A 20,385-nucleotide genomic window follows, 5' to 3' on the forward strand; every position below is an offset into this window, starting at 1 on the left:
GCCTCAGCCAGTATTCTTAGTTCGTTTGTTAGTGAGTTCGCTAGTTGGTTATATACTTACCCACTAAAACACCGCTTTGGGAGAACAGGGACCCTCCGTACCGTTGTACCCCCAATTCCTAGAACAGTCCCTGGCACACAGGAAACTCTCCAAAAATATGCGTTGAATGAATGACTTGCCAAAGCCAAGGGGTGCAAATAAGTGCACATCCAGTAGATTTCCATGGGCACCTGCTCCTCCCCAACATCCCCCCACATACCCCCCCTTTTCATCTCTAGGGAGATGGCAACACTTCCCGGGGTTGGAGGAGGGGCACCTCCGTTTCCTTTGTCCTCCCACCTCGTGGGGGAGTCAAGACTCAGTGGGCGGTGAGCGGACAGAGGTCCCTCTCTATGGTCTTACTCCCCAGGCCCCTCCTCCCTAGCACCCGGCGTGCCTCTATGGTTCTTCCTGTCATTAGTCGGGAGGGGGCGCTGTGCGCAGGCGCGGGGTGAAGCCACGGCGGGGCCGGAAGGAGTGCAGCGGCGGCCTCGGCGGCGGCGGCGACGAAGCTGTCGGCGGCCGCTCCTGGTGACTAAAAACCGTGGCGATAGAGGCCGCCGAGCCCGCCTGGCGAGCCGGCGAGCTGAGTGGCGAGTAAGTGTCGGCAGCGGGGCGCACCCGGCTCCACGGCAGGCCGCGTGAGGCGAGTGGCGTCTCAGCCCGGCGCCTCCATTAAGCCCCGGGGTGGGGGCGGGGGCGGGGGCCACGGCCGTGAGGGGCGGCGGGGCCGCAGAGTCGGGGGCACGGGCCTGGCCCGGCGGCCGCCCGAACGCGAGCGGGCCCGGGGCCGCGCGGGGCGCCGCCAAGTGCCGGGCGGCGGGAGCAGCGGGGCCGGCGGCGAGGCGGGAGCCACAAAGGCGCAGGCGGCCGGCGAACCCTCCCCCGCTCCCGCCACTTCGGGAAGTTTCGCGGGCCGGTCCTTCGGTCTGCTGCGCGAGGGCGAAAGCGCCGACAGACCGAGTTTCCCCGGCTGCACCTCGCGGGAGGCGGCGTCGGTGGAGCCGAGCGCGGCCTGGAGCGCGCGGGCGGCGATGCACTGTGACTCTGAACTCCGGCGCCCCCGGGCGAGGGGCGCCGGGCCTCAGTCCCCAAACCCTCCCAAGTCGGTTCAGGAGGGCTGTCTCCTCGGGAAAGCCGGCGACTCCCAGCCAGCCCTCGTGAGGACATTCAAGTGCGTCAAAACCCTCTGCAGCGCGGGTAACACGAACCCGACAAATGTGCCTGGAGCGCCGCGCCGTGAACAAGACTGGCGTTCCCGCGTGGGATGTGGATGGAGACTGCGTGGAATGATTGTCCCAAAACTTTGGGCCACTTCAGTCCTGTGCGAGACCCCCTCCCCCCCAAGGGTGCCTGCGGGGTTCCATGCAAACCAGCCGGGGGCCTTGTCGAATACGTTGCGATAAATGGCTGGGTACGGCCGGTCCTAGGCCCTTTGCTAATGCAAAAAGAAGATTTATTTGCCCTGCTGGGAGCTGGCAGAGGACAGGGAAGATTTTAGGACCGACTTCAATTTTAGCACGCTTGCCTGAAGAAGGACTGCCAAGAAACAGCCTTGCTTTGTTGTGTTTATTGTATAGGTAATTTATTGGAGCTGGGGGTAGGGAGTGGTGTGAATCTGAGGAAATAGCTGGAGAACCGGGGGCCAGATTTGAGATCTCCCCCGTAAACCTAAATAGAGGCTAGCGGGCAGCAAGTGAAAAAGAAGCCTTCCAGCCCTGTGGAGGAATCTAATAAAGGAAGTTGAAATATGAGTCAAGGAGACAAAGTTTATGAAATAGGGTAGAAATAGTGCGCCTGTGTTGGCTAACTCTGATGGCTTCTATTTAATCAGTGTTCTTTATGGTCTAGGCTGTGTTAGGGGCTTTTCAGACCTTATAACTAATTCTCATAGCTGGCAATGTTATTTTATCTTCATTGTCAGTAAGGCAAAACATGCTCGTAAGCATGTACTAGACACTGTTCTAAGCATTTTTTATATATTAATTCCTTTAATCTTCAATGGTGGGGGTTATTATCCTTATTTTAAAAAGGAAGAAAAAAGGTACTGAAAAATAACTTACGTAGTCACAAAGCTTGTAAGAGCTGGGACTTGAACTCAGTTTGGTTCCATAATTTGTGCTCCTAATAATTTTGCTCTTCCTGCAGATGATATTTATTCAAAAAGTTCTGGAGTATTTACTGGGTGCCAGGCAGTGTGTGATGTCCTGTGGCTATGGGAATGAATAAGATGGGGGTGCCCACATCCTTAGACCTTGTTTTAGCAGAGGAGATAGCTACTTAACATAGCTTCCTAAGTAATTGTAGATTATTATTGTGCCAGGTACTCTGAAGGATTGAGATATGTTGTGTGAATGAATAGTGGGGATGGTCAGGAAAGGTTTTTCTGAGGAGGTGATATTTAAGATGAGAAACTCAAGGATGAATGGAGTTAATTTGGTCAGAGGCAGTAAAAAATAATCAGCCTGCTGGAGGGAAGAGGAAGATGCATGGCATGTTCAAGGGACTGGAGCCATGGTCCCTGCAGAACTGTGAATGAGGAAGAGGTGTAAGGTGAGGCAGCACTTCACAGGCCATGGAATTTTGGTTCTACCATGATGACATTTTATGATTAAAAAACCAGCATACGTCCGTGCAGTATGAAAATATGTCAGAGAGTAGACCTGTAGGCACTATGCGGATAGAAGGGGCAGTGTATGATGAGTTCACAGAGGATTCACCTGTAAAAAGGTGGTTGAAAACACTGATTTTTCCCCCCTTGTGGATGAGGATATGCTTGCTTATTCCAGTTTCTGAACCAATTTTCACTTGACATTTGAAGAAAATCTTAAGGTTAAATATGTTAAACTCTTTAGCCTACGCAGTGAAGATTTTGAGTTTAATTTTTGGTTTAAAACTTTTCCTATTGTAGGGCGCCTGGGTGGCTCAGTCGTTAAGCGTCTGCCTTCGGCTCAGGTCATGATCCCAGGTCCTGAGATCAAGGCCCACATCAGGCTCCCTGCTCAGCGGGAAGCCTGCTTCTCCCTTTCCTACTCCGCCTGCTTGTGTTCCCTCTCTCGCTGTCTTTCTCTCTCTCTCTCTCTCTCTCTCTCTCTCTGTCAAATAAATAAATAAATAAATCTAAAAAAAACCCAAACCTTTCCTATTGTAGAAAGGCACTGATAAGAGGATTTTTAGAGCTCCTTTAAACTCTGCTAAAACTCCAGACTAATTGTCCACATAATTCTGTCTGTAATTACGGATGCTATTTTATCTTAGTTCTTTCATTTTGTCTGCATACTAAAATATACACGCATTGCATTTTCTTATTCTGAACTCATCACTTGCCTCGTTCTTTTTTTTCTTTAAAGATTTTATTTTTTTGAGAGAGAATGAGAGAGAGAGCGAGCATGGGGGGGGAGGGTCAGAGGGAGAAGCAGACTCCCCGCTGAGCAGGGAGCCCGATATGGGACTCGATCCTGGGACTCCAGGATCATGACCTGAGCCGAAGGCAGTCGCTTAACCAACTGAGCCACCCAGGCGCCCTTGCCTTGTTCTTTCTTAAGAATATCGCCATCCTCTAGTCACTGAACATCTAGGTGTCCTCAACATCTAGGTCAGTTTTGACTCCTTCTTGCCTCATGGCTCTTTACATACAAAAATCCCATTGAATCTAACTCTAGTTGGTATCTTCTTTTTTCTCTCCCTGCTTATTGTTATCTCTAGTTCATACTTCACTGTCTCTTGTTTCCTGGGTTTCCTGCTACCAGATGTTTTTTACAGTCTTAACGCAGTTAGGTTGATTTTCCTAAAGTACAAGCCTCTGTATTCTTACTGGTTAGAAAATAAAATTTGAGCTGTTACCCATAGTTGCATAGAGCAAACCACCGCCAAACTTAGTAACTTAATATGACAATTTTATTTGTCGACAATTTTGTGAGTCAGGAGATTGGGAAGGACTAATCTGGGCTGTTCTTTCTGATCCACATGTCGCTAGCAGAGGTAGTAGGGCTGGAGGTTCCACTTCCAAAATGCTTTTTCACTCCCATGCCTTGTCAGGGACTGCTGGGAGGGTGGGTTCAGCTACATTTTCTTTCTCCAGGTAGTGTCAGGGCTTTCCACGTGATCTCTCCATCAGGAGTCAGACTTCTTAATGGTGATTCTGGGCTTCAGGAGCCCTAGGTGGAAGCTGCTCAAAGTTCTTAAAGGCAAAGCTTGGAGCTAGCACAGCATTCAGTTTAGGTTAAATACAGCTCTTTGGGCTAAGCTTCCCTGACTACCTGCCCTCTCCCAACTGGAATAGTGTCTTTATTGTGCTAATTCTTTATATTTTGTAGTATATTTAATTGTGTGCAGAGTTTCTCTCACTGATTGTACTCCCAAGTTTTTTGAGGCAAGATCCATGTTGGATTTTCTTTGTATGTATTCCTCATGATGCATAACACGACTTTTTTTTTTTTAAGATTTTATTTGAAAGGGAGAAAGTGAACACAAGCGGGGGGGGGGGGACGTGAGGGGAGGAGCAGAGGGACCAGCAGACTCCCCGCTGAGCGCAGAGCCTGATGCAGGGCTTGATCCCAGGACCCCTGGATCATGACCTCAGCTGAAGTCAGACGCTCAATGAACTGAGCCACCCACGTACCCCACAACTGTTTTATACCATGTGGCAAGACCACAGTAAATATTTGCTATTCTTTATTTTTTAAAGATTTTATTTATTTATTCATGAGAGAGAGAGGGAGAAGCAGGCTTCCCCACTGAGCAGGGAGCCCGATGCGGGACTCGATCCCAGGACCCTGGGATTACGACCTGAGCCGAAGGCAGACGCTTAACCATCTGAGCCACCCAGGCGCCCAATCTATATTAATTTTAATTTTAAATAGTAATGTAGGGGCGCCTGGGTAACTCAGTTAACTGTCCGACTCAATTTCAGCTCAGGTCTTGATCTCAGGGTCCTAAGTTCAAGCTCCATGCTGGGCTCCACCCTGGGCATGAAGCCTACTTAAAATAATAATAATAATAATATTAATAATAATATAAATCCAGTCCAGTTTAGAAAAGTCAAAATATAACTACTTTAAACTTATTACTTAGAAATAACCATTATTAACTTTTTGTTGTCGATTTAATATTAATTAAACCTTAGTATAGGCTTACAACGAATGGATATCCAAATAATGGTTAAGATGAGCTAGGATTTGAATGAAGAACAATAATCACTTATAGTCACTCAGAAAACCATGCTGGGAAGCGTTGTGGGCATGTCAGCTTCTTCCAGCCTGTGCCTGGCTCTGCTTTGCCCACCTTTTGCTGGAAAAAGAGATTAACTCTTTAAGTTGGAAACATCTTTTATTACCCCAAGACCAGTGTTGCTGAAGTGACAGACATATTTATGGAGATTACTCTGGGAAGCAGGAATACCACAAAACCCCAGGACCACACAGTATTCTGTTAGGAGCATGGGGAAGGAAAAATGGAGATGTAACACAAATAGAAGGATGAGAAGAAATTTATTTATAACTGAAGAAAATCCTGATAAACTGTTGTCCCTTAAGCCATGGTACCCGACTCTGGTTATATATGGCTCTGATGAACAGCTCCAGTCTCTGATGGATGAAGATGTTTTTGGAGCCACTCATTCATTCAGCAGCTGTGCATGACACAGGAAATACAGCTATGAATAAGAAACTGTCAGGGGCATATGGAGAACACAATTCAAATGTGAACTTTCTCATGTGTTGATATATCCATCCAAGGAAGGGAAGGGGATTTAAAAAAAAAAGGTAATGAGGACAGTTGTAGGAGGTGGAAGAGAATATAGAATTGTCACCTCATTTTTTTTTAAGTTTTTGTGATGTAGTAGTACTACATACGATTCTCCATGGGGTAAGGAAGCAATAAAATGTATGCTCATTTTTGTTTCTAATTTGGAAGCATTATCTGTTATACTGACTATAGAGTATAGTCACAAATGTACATATGATAAGTTTTACAATAAAAAGAAGAGGCAAGAACAATTCTCTGTTAGGTAGCATTTCCCATTTCTGGATTCCACCTTTGTTTAGCTATTTTCTTCAGCTGTCTGATGAAGAAGCTACTTCCAGAGGAAAAATGAAGTTTCTTATAGAAGGAAGTAAAGGTTTAACTGTGAATAGTTACAATAAAACTAGTGAAAAGTAACCTGGAAGAGGAAAATAAAGCCCTCCCCCCACGTTTGGCTGTCTTGTCAACTTACTAATAAACACTGTACATCTACTGTGTACTTTTGATAACAAGCTCCTGTTTTGGTGGCATTTACCACTTACAAAGTGGCTTCTCATATTCCAACACAGCCTTACAAGGTAAGAATAGCAATTTCCATTTCATAGGGAATAACAGTAGTCATAATGTGACACTTGGTATGTGCTACACGCTATGGTAAATATATTTAATTAAATTAATTTTAAAACAACTATTTTCATTTTACAAATAAACTAGGTCCGAGAGATTAAGCAATTTACGCAGTCACTGATTGACTAAATGGTGAAACCAGGGTTCATGCTTAGGTAGTTTGATCGGAAGCCCAGATGAGAGGATTGAATGTCAGGGACTTGAATGACCTTTACAGAGAAGCTAGTCAGGAGTAGAAATTCCCTCATCAGACTCCTTTTCTCACTGAAGCTTGGGGTCATTGTATGTACCACTCACTCATGAGGAATCTTGCTTTTAAAGCACCACTAGTAATCTGTTTTAACTACAGCTTGACATTCTAATAAATTGGGGAGATGTAAAATGAATCACATTTCCCTTTGATTTCCAGTATAAAACTGAAAGAAGTAAAAGAAGAAACAAGAAATGTGGCTAGTGGAATTATGTTCAAAATACTTTTTAAAAATTGTATTTGAAAGAAAAGTTTTGAATACAGTTCAAATTTCATTAGAGGTCTTTCTACCATGCTATTTATAAATGATGTCATTGTTACTTCGAGTGAGATTTGAAATTTTTAAAAACAGAGATACCTTTGTCCAGTTATAGATACCAGAACGTTTTACTGTAAAACTTAGTCTTAATACACAGCTTAGTATTCTCTCAGTTGGAAAAATGCTGATGTTATTTGACTTAAAACTCTTTGTAGACATTATATGAGAAGCCAGAATCTGGGGTCTACTTTCTCTAAAGCATGTAGTTTCTCTCAGGAAGGCCAGGAAAATTGAGATTTTCTTAGAACCAAAAGGTTGGTTCTTCATTATTTTCATCAAAGTAAATAAAGCAAGAAAATGGTTCAAAAGTCAAAGTACTACTGTTTCACAGAGGCAACCACTTTTTTCCTCTTATAACGGCTTTTGTTCCCCTAACTTTCCCATTTTGAAATAGAGTACACACAAAGAAGGTTGACCCCAAACTAAGTTTAGGCCTGTGCCTAAACTTCATCTAAATGAAGTCATTCAAGATATATTCTCTTACGTTTGGATTCCTTCACTCAACCATTATGTATGGTTGTTATAAGATGCTTGTATCCACCACCCAGTTTAAGAAGTAGACCATCTCGGGGCGCCTGGGTGGCTCAGTCGTTAAGCGTCTGCCTTCGGCTCAGGTCATGATCCCGGGGTCCTGGGATCGAGCCCTGCATCGGGCTCCCTGCTCGGCGGGAAGCCTGCTTCTCCCTCTCCTACTCCCCCTGCTTGTGTTCCCTCTCTCGCTGTCTCTCTCTCGCTGTCAAAAAAATAAAATCTTAAAAAAAAAAAAAAGACCATCTCCAAGCTCCATCCGTGTATCCTATCCTGATCATAACTCATTCCTTCCCCCTAAAATTAACTATTAGTCTGACTTTTATAATCATTTTCTCATATTTCTTTATCACCCGAGTACATTCCTAGATACTGTAATCTCGTTTTAAAATTTGGTGTTTTTTTAAAATCGAAGTTTCTTCTTCCATTCCTTTTCTTTTTTCCTTATAATTTATCTGTTGTTGAACCTGAACTATTTGATGTGTAGTTTCCCAGAGCGTAGCTAAGCGTCAGACTTATAAAAAATTATCATTCCCATATAGAGCCTTTTTAAACATTTTTTTTCTGATCCTCATTAAATACTAAGGAATAAGATTTTACTGGATGGGACTGAATTTTGGAGGGTCACAAACCACTGTAACACCTTTAGATCTTTTCACACCCTTGCAAAAGCACTCCCATTGAGAATACATGGTCTGGGTTTCATGCTTATGGTACAATTCAAAAATCTCATTTTTCCTCTAGCCTCTATTCTAAAAATGTGACTGGATCCAGATCCTTGTCCAAACTCTGGTTCCATCTCTTTGCAAGACTATAGATAGTGTTCTTTCCTTGGAAGGCACTTAGTTCTTGTCTCTACAATGTTAGCAGCCAGTGATATTCAAGGTCTAGATCCAGTAATTGATTGAGGATGGCAAAATGATGTTTTAATTGGATTTTTAAAATCAATACTGGAATATTTTTATAAAGAAACCACTTGTCTACTGTTTGGTCATACAGTGACATACAGTTCATGTAGAAAAGGCAAGAAACAAGAAAGTACCCGATTCTTTGCCTTTATTTTATTACTTATTTATTGAGAGGAAGAGAGAGAGTCTTTTTTTTTTTTTAAAGATTTTATTTATTTATTTGAGAGAGAGAGAATGAGAGATAGAGAGCATGAGAGGGAAGAGGATCAGAGGGAGAAGCAGACTCCCCGCTGAGCAGGGAGCCCGATGCGGGACTCAATCCTGGGACTCCAGGACCATGACCTGAGCCGAAGGCAGTCGCTTAACCAACTGAGCCACCCAGGCGTCCGAGAGAGAGAGAGTCTTAAGCAGGCTCTACACCCAGCGTGGAGCCCAACGTGGGGTTTGATCTCACGACCCTGAGATCCTGACCTGAGCCGAAATTGAGTCAGACGCTTAACTGACTGAGCCACCCGGGCACCCCTACTTTACCAGTTTTAAAGATAATGTAGTGGTTGATACCATCCTTTGAAAATGACCTTTTTAAAAATAATTATGAGCATTTTCATTTATGTGTTTTCTTAAGAGATTCATGCCATATTATCTTTCTTGGAACTCAAAATGTCCCATGTTTGGCCAGTGGGAGCCTCTTTGGGATTTTTTTTTTTCTGAGTTACTCTGACAGAACCCAGTCTTTGATAAATAGTTTTTTGATTGCTTTCTTGGTATCTGATATGACAGGGTGTTGTAGGCTCATTTTGTAAGATTCCTGCTCCAGAATTGGAATTAGTAGTTTCTCAAAAAAGCCCTGGTTTCTTTTGGTGGGAAATAGTATTTAAAGACCATAATCTAGGCAATGTGTATGTTCATTGCTACAAGTAATTTGTTTTTAGGCCTTTTTTTGGGGGGGGGTACAGAACAAAAATATTTTATGAGTTCACACTAATAATTGTAATTCAAATTTAGGGCTATTGGGGTTTTCTATATTATAAGTAAGATTCCTTTTTTCTATTTACACTGAAATTCTTGATTCTCAAGGGCACAAGGATTAATAGATTTAGAATAGTCCATAACTGCTAATCTTTTTAACTTGTTACACACAAAAGTGTCAGAATGAAAGTCTCAGAATGTCACAACCATTACGATTACATGACTTTAAAATTTTGCATATGCTTCCCCTCCCCATAATTTTTATAATTGTACTATATTCCTTAATTTTAGTTCTCATTTAATCTTTGTGCTACAAGTAATTACATATTTAATGTTTACTGCCAGTCTTTGTGTTGGTGTCTTTAGTCATTTTGGTTGCCTGAAGTTTATTTTTCTGTCAAATTCCTCAGGAAGGTCCTGTAGAAACAATCAAAAATCCATAAGTTCTTTTATATTGATAAATTTATTTGTGCTCCTTTTCTTTGAAATTATTTTTGCTGGATACAAAATCTCTGGCTCATATTTTTTTAAAGTATCCTATACCATTTTCTAATGGCATAAAGCATCACTATCAAAGTCTGCTAATCTAATTTTCTTTCTTTTCAGTGTCTCAAGCCCAGGTCCTAAAAGGATTTCTTTAAAGTATGTGTGTCTTGATGGTTGTCATTTTAGGTGGGTTTTTTGTTTTTTGTTTTGTTGTTTAGGTATTTACTGCATTCTTTTGAAATGTCTTAACATTTTTATTTTAGGAAAAATTTTTTTCCTTTACAATTTTTAGTATTCTCTTCCCTTTCGATTTATTCAAGAGGTGCTGTTTGTTACGTTGGACAGTGTTTGTCTTGAATATTTGTTCCTTGATCTCTTTAGTTTTCTATTTAAAATTCTCCTTTTACCTTTCAGTTCTCCTAAGCAGTATGCGTTATGTTTACTCACACTTGTGTTCCTTCTAATTTAGCCTTCACTCCTGAAACTTTTTTTTTGGTAGTTTTATGGTTTTATTAACACAAATATGACGTGCACAACAAGCTGTCTATTAATTTTCTTTGCTGGGCAGCTTGGCGTTGGGATTGGTGACTCTACCAGCTGGGCTGCTCTTTCCACAATAGCTTTGCGGTTCTTGGAGGGGACATTGTGAGCAATCTCTGCACAGTAAGATTTGTTTCATATCAGCAGCAGTTCAAGCTCCTTGACGTTGTGGACTAGGAACTTCCGGAAGCCACTGGGCAACATGTGCTTTGTTTTCTTGTTGCTCCCGTAACCAACGTTGGGCATCAAGATCTGGCCCTTGAATCTTCTGCGCACCCTATTGTCAATTCCTCTGGGTTTCCTCCAGTTGTGCTTAATTTTGACATAGCGGTCTGACTGGTGCTGGATGAACTTCTTGGTCCTCTTTTTAACGATCTTGGACTTCACCAGAGGTCTGAGGGCAGCCATGATGCCCAGTAACAGATGGCTGCCACCTCCACAGGCAGCGCCAAGGAAGAGGGGAAGCTCCTGAAACTTTTTTTAATTTTTGTTTCTTTCCTGAGATCTGTCATTCCATTTCTGAGTTTTCTAGTTCTGATTTATATTGTTTTATGTCTTGTATTATTTTCATAGTGTCCTTTAGGTTGTTAAATCTTTCTGGCATGTTTTAGGGGCGCCTGGGTGGCTCAGTCGTTAAGCATCTGCCTTCGGCTCAGGTCAAGGTCCCAGGGTCCTGGGATCGAGCCCTGCATCGGCCTCCCTGCTCAGCGGGAAGCCTGCTTCTCCCTCTCCCACTCTCTCTGCTTGTGTTCCTGCTCTCGCTATCTCTCTCTCTGTCAAATAAATAAAATATTTTTAAAAAATTTTTTAATCTTTCTGGCATGTTTTCATTGTTTATAGGGATGTTTTGCTGCTGCTTGTTTTTCTTATAACTTTATAAGAGTTTTGACATAATTTCTTTACTCATTTTTATTTTTCAGCAGAAACTCCGCAAGCCAGAATCTTTGCTCATTTTTAATGACACTGGTTTTCTTGGACTTTTAGAAGGAGGGTAGTTTAGGATAGCTTTTCAAACCTCACAGAACTCCCTTTTTGTGCAGTGTTCAAAATATGACAGCTTGCGTTTTGAGATTTCTGGCTTCGTCCTCTATTGTTATGTAGGCCTGCCTTCTCTTTGTCTTTATTGTCTCTGTCTTACTCAATTTCATTCTTCCCAGCTTTTCATCTCGTTGGGCCCTGTCCTGCAAGGGAGCCCTGCTAGATCAGGTTTGAAACTTTATGGGTCCTAGACTGCTTCACTCTCAGATCTTAACTTGAATTCCTTGCACTCCCCTGTTGTTGAACTGAGCAAACCCCTTCCTGGTGTTCTCGCAGCTTTCTCAGATTGGCCTGTGTGCTTTTCAGTGAATACATGTTGGTTGTTTGGGGGTTGTCCTTTTCTCAGGTCTGAATGATTCCCTGTGTTTTCTGAGGCACAAATGGTACTTCAGAGATCTCTCATGGCTCCTGATGATTTGTCTTGGGTTCGTATTTGGAAGTTTATAGTGATTCTTTCTTAGTTTTTTTTCTAATTTGGAATTTTTTTGTTTTTTGTGTGTGGTTTTTTTTTTAAGATTTTATTTATTTGACAGAGACAACAGCGAGAGAGGGAACACAAGCAGGGGGGAGTGGGAGATGGGAGAGGGAGAAGCAGGCTCCTCACTGAGCAGGGAGCCCGATGTGGGGCTCGATCCCAGGACCCTGGGATCATGACTTGAGCTGAAGGCAGACACTTAATGACTGAGCCACCCAGGTGCCCCAGGAATTTTTTTGTTTTTAGATGAGACTTTGAGTAGGTTCAAAAACTGTGGTGCTGCTGTCTTCCCAGAATTCCCTTGTGATTCCTGTTTACGTTCCTCTGATGTCTCATAATGTTGGGCACGTCTTCATTTGTTAACAGGCCTTTTGGGTTTCCTCAGGGTACTCAACATTGGGAATTCAAATTTTTTAGCCCATTTTTCCTTGAAGTTGTCTGGTTTGTTCTTGTGTTTTTCGTCTACCATTAAGTGTTTTTTATATTTGTTGGATAGGAGCTCTTTGTTATATGTATTGCAAATTTTTTCTCCCAGTGGCTTGCCTTTTCACTCCTAATAATTTCTTCTGTGAATAGAAGTTTTTATTTTTGATGTACAGTATTTCAGTTTTTTCTATTATGGATAGTACTTTTTATATCCTATTTAAGCTATCTTTCCCAACTCCCAAGTTTGTGAAGGTATTTTTTTATGGTATCTTCTAGAAACTTTTTTACCTTTCTGTTTAAATCAAGAGTTCACGTAAAGTCATTTTTGTCTAAGGCATGAGGAAGAGACCTAGTTCCTCATTCTTCTGCCCCCCCCATACAGCTTTCTAGTACAGCATTATAGAGTAAAAACATGTTTTCCACTGCTCTGCAATGCCACTTTTGTCATAAATCAGACATCCACATGAATGAATATTTTTGGACTCTGTTCCTTTGGTCTTTTTTTCTCTTCTTTTGCCAATACCACATGGTCTTAATTAACTGTAGCTTTGTATTGATTAAGACTTACTACCTGATGGGGCGCCTGGGTGGCTCAGTTGGTTAAGCGACTGCCTTCGGCTCAGGTCATGATCCTGGAGTCCCGGGATCGAGTCCCGCATCGGGCTCCCTGCTCGGCGGGGAGTCTGCTTCTCCCTCTGACCCTCTTCCCTCTCGTGCTCTCTGTCTCTCATTCTCTCTCTCTCTCTCAAATAAATAAATAAAATCTTAAAAAAAAAAAAGACAAAACATTGTAAACATTTAAAAAAAAAAAAAAAAAGACTTACTACCTGATAGTGTAAATCTTCCACCTTTTGTTTTTCTTAATGAATGCCTTGTTTATTCTTGGCTCTTTGCATTTTCCTGTAGATTTTAGAATCACCTAGTATATATCCACTTTTTAAAATCCTATTAAGGCTATATTAAATCTGTAGATCAATTTGGGAGGAATTGACATCTTTACAAAATTGAGCTTTCCAGCCCATGAATATGGTATGTCTCTCCATTCCTTAGTGTTCTTTGGTTTCTCTCAGTGATTTACAGTTTTCTATATAGAGATCTGGCATGTCTTTCATTGCATTTATTCCTTGGTATATGATAGTTTTTGATGCTACTCTAAGGAGTATCCTTTGAAAGTACCATTTTCTGATTGTTTCTTACTGGTATAGTGTTCATTTTTGTATATTGGCCATGTATCCAGAGACGTTGTTATTCATTACACTTACTCATTATAGTGGTATTTCTATGTACAGTCACATATACAAATATAATTTTGTCCTGTTATCTTCCAGTATTTTTATCGTTTTTTTTTAAGTAGGCTCCACACCCAGCATGGGGCTTGTACTCAAGACCCCAAGATCAAGACCTGAGCTGAGATCAAGAGTCGGACACTCAACCGACTGAGCCACCCAGGTGCCCCTGTTGTTTTATCTTTTGATAATCCATCTGGAATTGATGTTTATGTGTGGTATAAGGAATAAATCAAGGCTCATTTTCTTCCCATATAGATACCCACTTGGCCCAGCAGGGTTTATTGGAAGACCATTCTTCCCACCGCGTTGTAGTAGCACCTTTGTTTTTATATGGATGACCAAATGTATATGGGTCTGTTTCTGAGCCCTCTATTCTATTTCTCTGTCTTTGCATCAATATACAATCTTACCATCTGCAAATAATGCCAGTTTAATTTCTTCAGCTTGATATTTTCTCTTTATTGCCCTACTCCACTTGATACAACCTCCAGTACAGTGTAGACAAGAAATGGTGAAAACTCCTCAATTTCAGGGAGAAAGCTTTTCATTGTTTTACTGTTAGATGTGAGGTTTGCTCTAGTATTTTTGAAATGTCTTTAACTTGATGAAGGAAGTCTTTTCTAATAACTAATAGGCTGAGAGATTTTAATCATGAATAGGTGTTAAATTTTAATGCTTTTTTCTCCCCCAGCCTGCTGCAATGATTATATAGTTTTTTCTTTATTCCAGTTATGTAACTTACTTTGCTTTGGTTATGATTTTTGCCTCTGTGTTCATGATAGATATCGGTCTTTCTTGTGCTGTTCTTAGGAGCTTTTAGTATCAAAATTATACAGGCCTCATAAAATGATTCAGAAATAATGTTCTTTTGCTGTTCTGAGTTTTTGTAATATTAGTTACATTTCTTCCTCAAATACTTAGAAGACTTTACTGGGAAAGGTTACAGAGCTTTTACAGTATTCTTTGTGGGAAAGTTATTAATTACTGATTCAGTTTCCTTATTTGGTACAGCTCTGTTCAGATTTAAAATTTTCTTTGTTCAGGGGCACCTGGCTGGCTCAGTCCACAAAGCATGTGACTCTTGATCTCAGGGTGGTGAGTTTGATCTCAGGGTGGTAAGTTTGAGCCCCACAGTGGGTATAGAGATTACTTAAGTAAATAATTTATAAATAAATAAATGAATGAATAAATGTTCTTTGTTCAGCTGTGGTAAGTTGTATCTGAAGGAGTTTGCCCATTCACAATTTCATATTAATTGGTATAAAATTATTATAGTATTCCTTTTATATTGTAGAATCTGTAGTGGTATCTTCTTTTACATTCCTGATAATGGTTATTTGTGTTTTCTCCCATTTTTCCTTGATGAATTACGATAGAGATTTATCAGTCTTCTTAATCATTTTAGAGAAACAACTTTTTGTTTGGACTTTATATGTTTGTATCTGTTTTGTTGATTTCTGCTGTTATGATTGTCTTCTATTTTTCTGGTTTGATTTACTGTGCTTTTTCCACCTTCTTGAGATCAAGGCTTTGATCATTGATTTCTTGGTCCTTTTTCTTCTAAAATAGCATTTGGATGTATAAATTGCCCTCTAAACACTGCCTTAACTTCAGCCTACGAATTTTGATGTATTTTGTTTTCATTACCGTTTGGTTCATCCAGTCAAAATACAGGAGTTTCTAATTTTCATTGTAATTTCTTCTTTAACCCATGAGTTGTTTAGTTTGCTTAATTTCCAATATTTAGAAATTTCCTAGTTATCTTTCTTTTACTGGCTGTTCTGTGTGATTTCAAGCCCATGAAATTTGTTGAGACTAGCCTTATGACTCAGGATATAATCCGTTTTATAAATGTTCCCTATATACTTGAAAAGAATGTGTTCTGCAGTTGCTATAAATGTCAGTGAGGTCAAGTGGTTTGATAGTACTGTTCAAGTCTGTCCAGCTATAAGTGTGGATTTGTGTTACTTCCTTAAGGTCTGTCAGTTTTAGGCATATGTGTTTTGAAGCAATAGTATTAGATTCGTACACATTTGGTATTATATCTTCTGTGAGTTGACCCTCTTAACTGGATGAAATCTCCCTACTCATCTCTAATACTACTTATGTCAATTTTGTCTGATCCTAGCCTATTCATAGAGTTTTTCATGGGTTTTGTTGTACCCCTTCTGCTCTCACCCAAAAAGGAAAAGGTTAAATAGTTGAAAAGAGCTTCAACATAGAATTGGAGTTTATTTAAAAAATCAGATGGATGTTTTATGACTGAAAAATAAAGTATCTTAGGAGTTATTGATGTTCAGTATATTGCTTTCCATCCTTTTACTTTAAAGCTTTTTCTTATACATAAAAGTGTTTATGTAATATAATTTTCAATATGATTGTATTTAAGTTGTATGGAATAATGACTTGTATGTAAATTGCAAAGTGATTACCTCAGGAAGTTTAGTTAACATTCATCATCTCATATGGATAACCCCCCAAAAAAGAGAAAAACGTTTTTTTTTCCTTGCAATTAGATCTTTCAGGATTTACTCTCTTAGCAACTTCGAAATACACCCTACAGCAGCGTTAACTATAGTCCTCATGTTGAACCTTACGGCCCCATTACTTATGTATTTTGTAACTGGAAGTTTGTACCTTTTGACCCCCTTTATCCAATTCTCCTACCTTTGGTAACCACATGTGATCTCACTTTCTACGAGTTTGGGTCTTTGGGAGGTTTTGGGGTTTTTTTGGATTCCACATGTGAGATTATATCATATTTGTCTTTCTGTCTCATTTCACTGAGCGTATAAATGCTTTCAGAGTTCATCCATGTTGTTGCAAATGGCAGGATTTCCCTCTTTTTTTTTTTTCAGATTAGTGTTCTGTTTTCTAGCATTACTTTTTTTTTTCTTTTTTAAATTTATTTATGAGAGAGAGCAGGGGGAGGAGCAGAGGGAGAGGGACAAGCAGACTCCATGCTCAGTGCAAAGCCCAATGCCGGGCTCAGTCTTAGGACCCTGAGATCATGACCTGAGCTGAAACCAAGAATTGGACACTTAACTGACTGAACCACCCAGGTGCCCCTCTATTTTCTTTACCCATTCACTGAATGAACACTTAGGCTGTGTCCACATCTTGGCTATTGTAAATAACGCTGCAGTGAACATGGGGGTGCAGATAGCTCTTGAACATTAGTGATTTCTTTTCCTTCAGATATATACCCAGAAATGGAATTGCTGGATCATATGATAGTTTTATTTTTAATTTGTTTTGTTTTGTTTTAATATTTTATTTCTTAGCGTGTGAGAGAGAGAGAGAGCACAAGCAGGGGGGAGAGGTAGAGGCAGAGGGAGAAGCCAACTCCTCAGTGAGCAGGGATCCCGAATCAGGACTCAGCCCCAGGACCCTGGGATCATGACCTGAGCCAAAGCAGACGCTTAACCAACTGAGCCACCCAGGTGCCCCATTTTTAATTTTTTGATGCACCCCCATACTAGTTTCAATAGAGGGAATTTACATTCCCTCCAGTAGTGTATGAGGGCTGCCTTTTCTCCATGTCCTCGCCCGCATTTGTTATCTCTTTATCTTTTTGGTGATAGTCATTCTAACAAGTGGGAGGCTATAGCTCTTGGTTTTGATTTGCATTTCCCTGGTGATTAGTGATATTGAGCACCTTTTCATGTACCTGTAGTGCATAAGAATATCTTATTGGAAAAATGTCTATCTAGATCCCTTTCCCATTTTAAAATTGGATTATTTGCTTTTTGGCTGTTGAGTTGTAGGAGTTCTTTGTATATTTTGAATTTTAACCCCTTACCAGATATTATGAGTTGCAAGTATTTTCTCCCTTTCCATAGGTTGCTGTAATTGAGTTTTTAAGTGTATCTTATTTTTACTTATATGTTCCATCTGTTCTTTGATCCTTTATTCCTCTTTTATATCTTTTGCAATAATTGGTTATTTTTTTTATTATTCTTCTCGCCACCATCAGCTTTTTAGTTATGCATTCTTTTTTTTTTTCCCTTCAGTGGTGTTTTCACCATAAGCTCAGAATGCCACCTTCACCAAATATGTGGGAAGAGGTTGTTGTTTTTTTTAATATTTTATTTATTTATTTGAGAGAGAGAGAGAGAGAGAGAGAGCACATGAGAGGGGGTAGGGTCAGAGGGAGAAGCAGACTCCCTGCTGAGCAGGAGCCCGATGCAGGACTCGATCCCGGGACTCCAGGATCATGACCTGAGCCGAAGGCAGTCACTTAACTGAGCCACCCAGGCGCCCATGTGGGAAGAGTTTTGACAATCCCTCATTCTTAATGTTCTTTTTTTTCTTTTTCAGACCCTTTTGAACAGATAGTCACCATGTTTAGATATTAGCAAGCACATGTGTATGTGTGCATTTGAAAATGGCAGAAGGAAACAATAATGAAGAAGTCATTCACTTGAACAACTTTCACTGCCACAGGGGACAAGGTAAGTGTTTGTTCTCACTTTCTCCCTTTCATAATTGCTTTTTCTCTTTATGGTACGGTCATAGTTTCTTTGAAATTAACCTATTTTGCACCATGTGGAACCCAGAGACATTTCATTTTTAGACCTCAGAACATCTGGTGTAGTGGACTCATCAGACTAGAATTTTGTGTCAAATGGTGACACATACTGGCATGAATGAAGTTGAAGAATCTTTCATCACAAGTGGGTTATTAAGCTATTAATGAGCAAGCCAGAATAAGCTGTGAATGTGCAGTCATTGGATCTTAAGAGGTGGAAGTGTGGGAACTGTGGCAGTTCCGTTTTTGAAGGAATGGGGTCTTCAAAGGAGTGCTTCTCCAGGCCTATATGATCTGAAAGTGCTGCTCTAGCATTTTTGCCTCCTCATATTATGCTTAATTTATTTTTTGCCAAAAGATTCTGGTTGCCTTACAGGGAATTTTAGAGCATGTATTCTTTCATTGTACAGTGTTTAAAATTTGGGGAAGTTCATTGATTCAAAAAGGGAAGGGAGCCTGCATTTCTGTAACATTGCTAAATGCATATGAAATTTCCTGTCAAATTCTAATTCACATTTACACTTAGGCCAAAAGGAGAAAATTCATGCTGCTGAGTAGGAGAAGTATTTTTTGCAAGTATAAATTCCATGGAAGGGGGCACCTGGGTGGCTCAGTTGGTTAAGTGTCTGCTCAGGTCATGATCCTAGGGTCCGGGGATCAAGCCCCAAGTCAGGCTCCCTGCTAGGTGAGGAGTCTGCTTCTTTCTCTCCCTCTGTCCCTCCCCCTCCCCACTGTGTGTGTGCGCGTGTGTGTGCGCGCACGCGTGCACACTCACAAAAGAATTTTTTTATTTTTTTTTAAAGTAAGGGAGATATTTTGTTGTGTTTTTTTTTTAAAGATTTTATTTATTTATTTGGCAGAGAGATACAGAGAGAGAACAAATAGGCAGAGAGGCAGGCAGAGGGAGAGGGAGAAGCACGCTCCCCGCCGAGCAGGGAGCCCTATGCGGGGCTCGAGCCTGGGATTATGACCTGAGCCGAAGGCAGCCGCCTAACTGACTGAGCCACCCAGGCTCCCCTAAAAGAATTTTTTTAAAGAAAATAAATTTCCATGGGAGAAATTGTACCATATTTTTCCCCATTAATAATAATTTGTGCTTATGAAGATTATTTTTTTCCCAGCAGAGGGTAAATTATATACATTTGGCTTTCAGAGAGCATTTAAAGTTGAGCAGATTTTATTAAGCAAATAAAAATATTGCTTTTGAGAAATTTTGAGAAAAATGCTGTGCAAATTATGAGTGCAAAAGTACTAATTTTTAAAGGATTTTATTAATAGTTTATTCTAACTTGGTAGTAAGAGAACCATAATTTATTATGATTCAGAAAGTTTTAAATCTTAGCTGTAATTTGTATATGGGATCATTTCCAAATTTTTTGAACACGTATATCAAATTAATGTTGTAGTTGTTTTGTGACTGGGTTTTAAATACACTTGAACAGAGTTTCAGAACAACTAATTCCTTTGGGGAAATTATTCAGTTTAGAGGTATATTTTTCTGTTAGAAAAGTTTTGTGTGTTTTGCACCCAGCATGAAGATTTTTCTCAGGCATGCAGAGTTGTTTTGTTTTTATGAGCTGTATTAATTTTATTGTGCCAACCCCTGTAGGTTTATTTTTAAATCATCTTTATTGAGGTATAATTTACTTAAATAAATGCACACATTTTAAGCATATAGTTCAGTGGGCTCTGAAAAATGAAAATACCCATGTTACCACCCCCTTTACTCATGATGTGGAACATTTCTGTCATCCCAGAAAGGTTCCTTTATGCCCTCTCTGCGACCAGTCCTCTACTCCTGGCCTAAGAAAACCACTGGTCTGTTTTTTGTTGCTATACAGTTTCATATAAATGGAAGCATACAGTTTATACTCTTTATGCCTGAATTATTCTGCCGAACATAATGTTTTGAGATTCATCCATGGTTGCATGTATCAATTAAATACTTTTTAATTGCTGAGTAATATTTAATTGCAAGAATTCCATACCCAGTAAAAATAGGCTTAAAAATGAAGGTAGGGGCGTTTGGGTGGCTCAGTTGGTTAAGCAACTGCCTTCGGCTCAGGTCATGATCCTAGGGTCCTAGGATCAAGCCCCACATCGGGCTCCCTGCTCCGTGGGGAGCCTGCTTCTCCCTCTCCCACTCCCCCTGCTTGTGTTCCCTCTCTCGCTATGTCTCTGTCTGTCAAATAAATAAGTAAAATCTTAAAAAAAAAAA

The 20,385-nt window shown here is 40.6% G+C and overlaps 1 protein-coding gene across 7 annotated transcripts in view; it reads left to right on the forward strand.

The window, feature by feature from the left end:
• The first annotated feature begins 478 nt into the window (after window positions 1-478).
• Window positions 479-20,385, forward strand: part of RNF216 (ring finger protein 216) — a 153,556-nt gene continuing 133,649 nt past the window's right edge. For 2 of the 7 annotated variants that reach the window (XM_025863598.2, XM_025863602.2), the window contains exons 1-2: window positions 479-636; window positions 17,957-18,090. In XM_025863598.2, the coding sequence (XP_025719383.1) occupies window positions 18,024-18,090 (67 nt within the window). In that variant the 5' untranslated portion in view covers window positions 479-636; window positions 17,957-18,023. Of the gene's footprint in view, window positions 637-802; window positions 1,620-9,988; window positions 10,055-13,698; window positions 13,797-16,962; window positions 17,080-17,956; window positions 18,091-20,385 lie in introns of those variants that run through there. The other 5 variants (XM_025863599.2, XM_073886301.1, XM_073886302.1 and 2 more) reach the window with 5 other exon arrangements.

This window comes from Callorhinus ursinus, unplaced genomic scaffold, assembly GCF_003265705.2.
Source record: "Callorhinus ursinus isolate GAN/ISIS: 27379988/994484 unplaced genomic scaffold, GSC_fseal_2.0 scaffold70, whole genome shotgun sequence".
In the NCBI taxonomy this organism is placed as follows: Eukaryota; Metazoa; Chordata; class Mammalia; order Carnivora; family Otariidae; genus Callorhinus; species Callorhinus ursinus.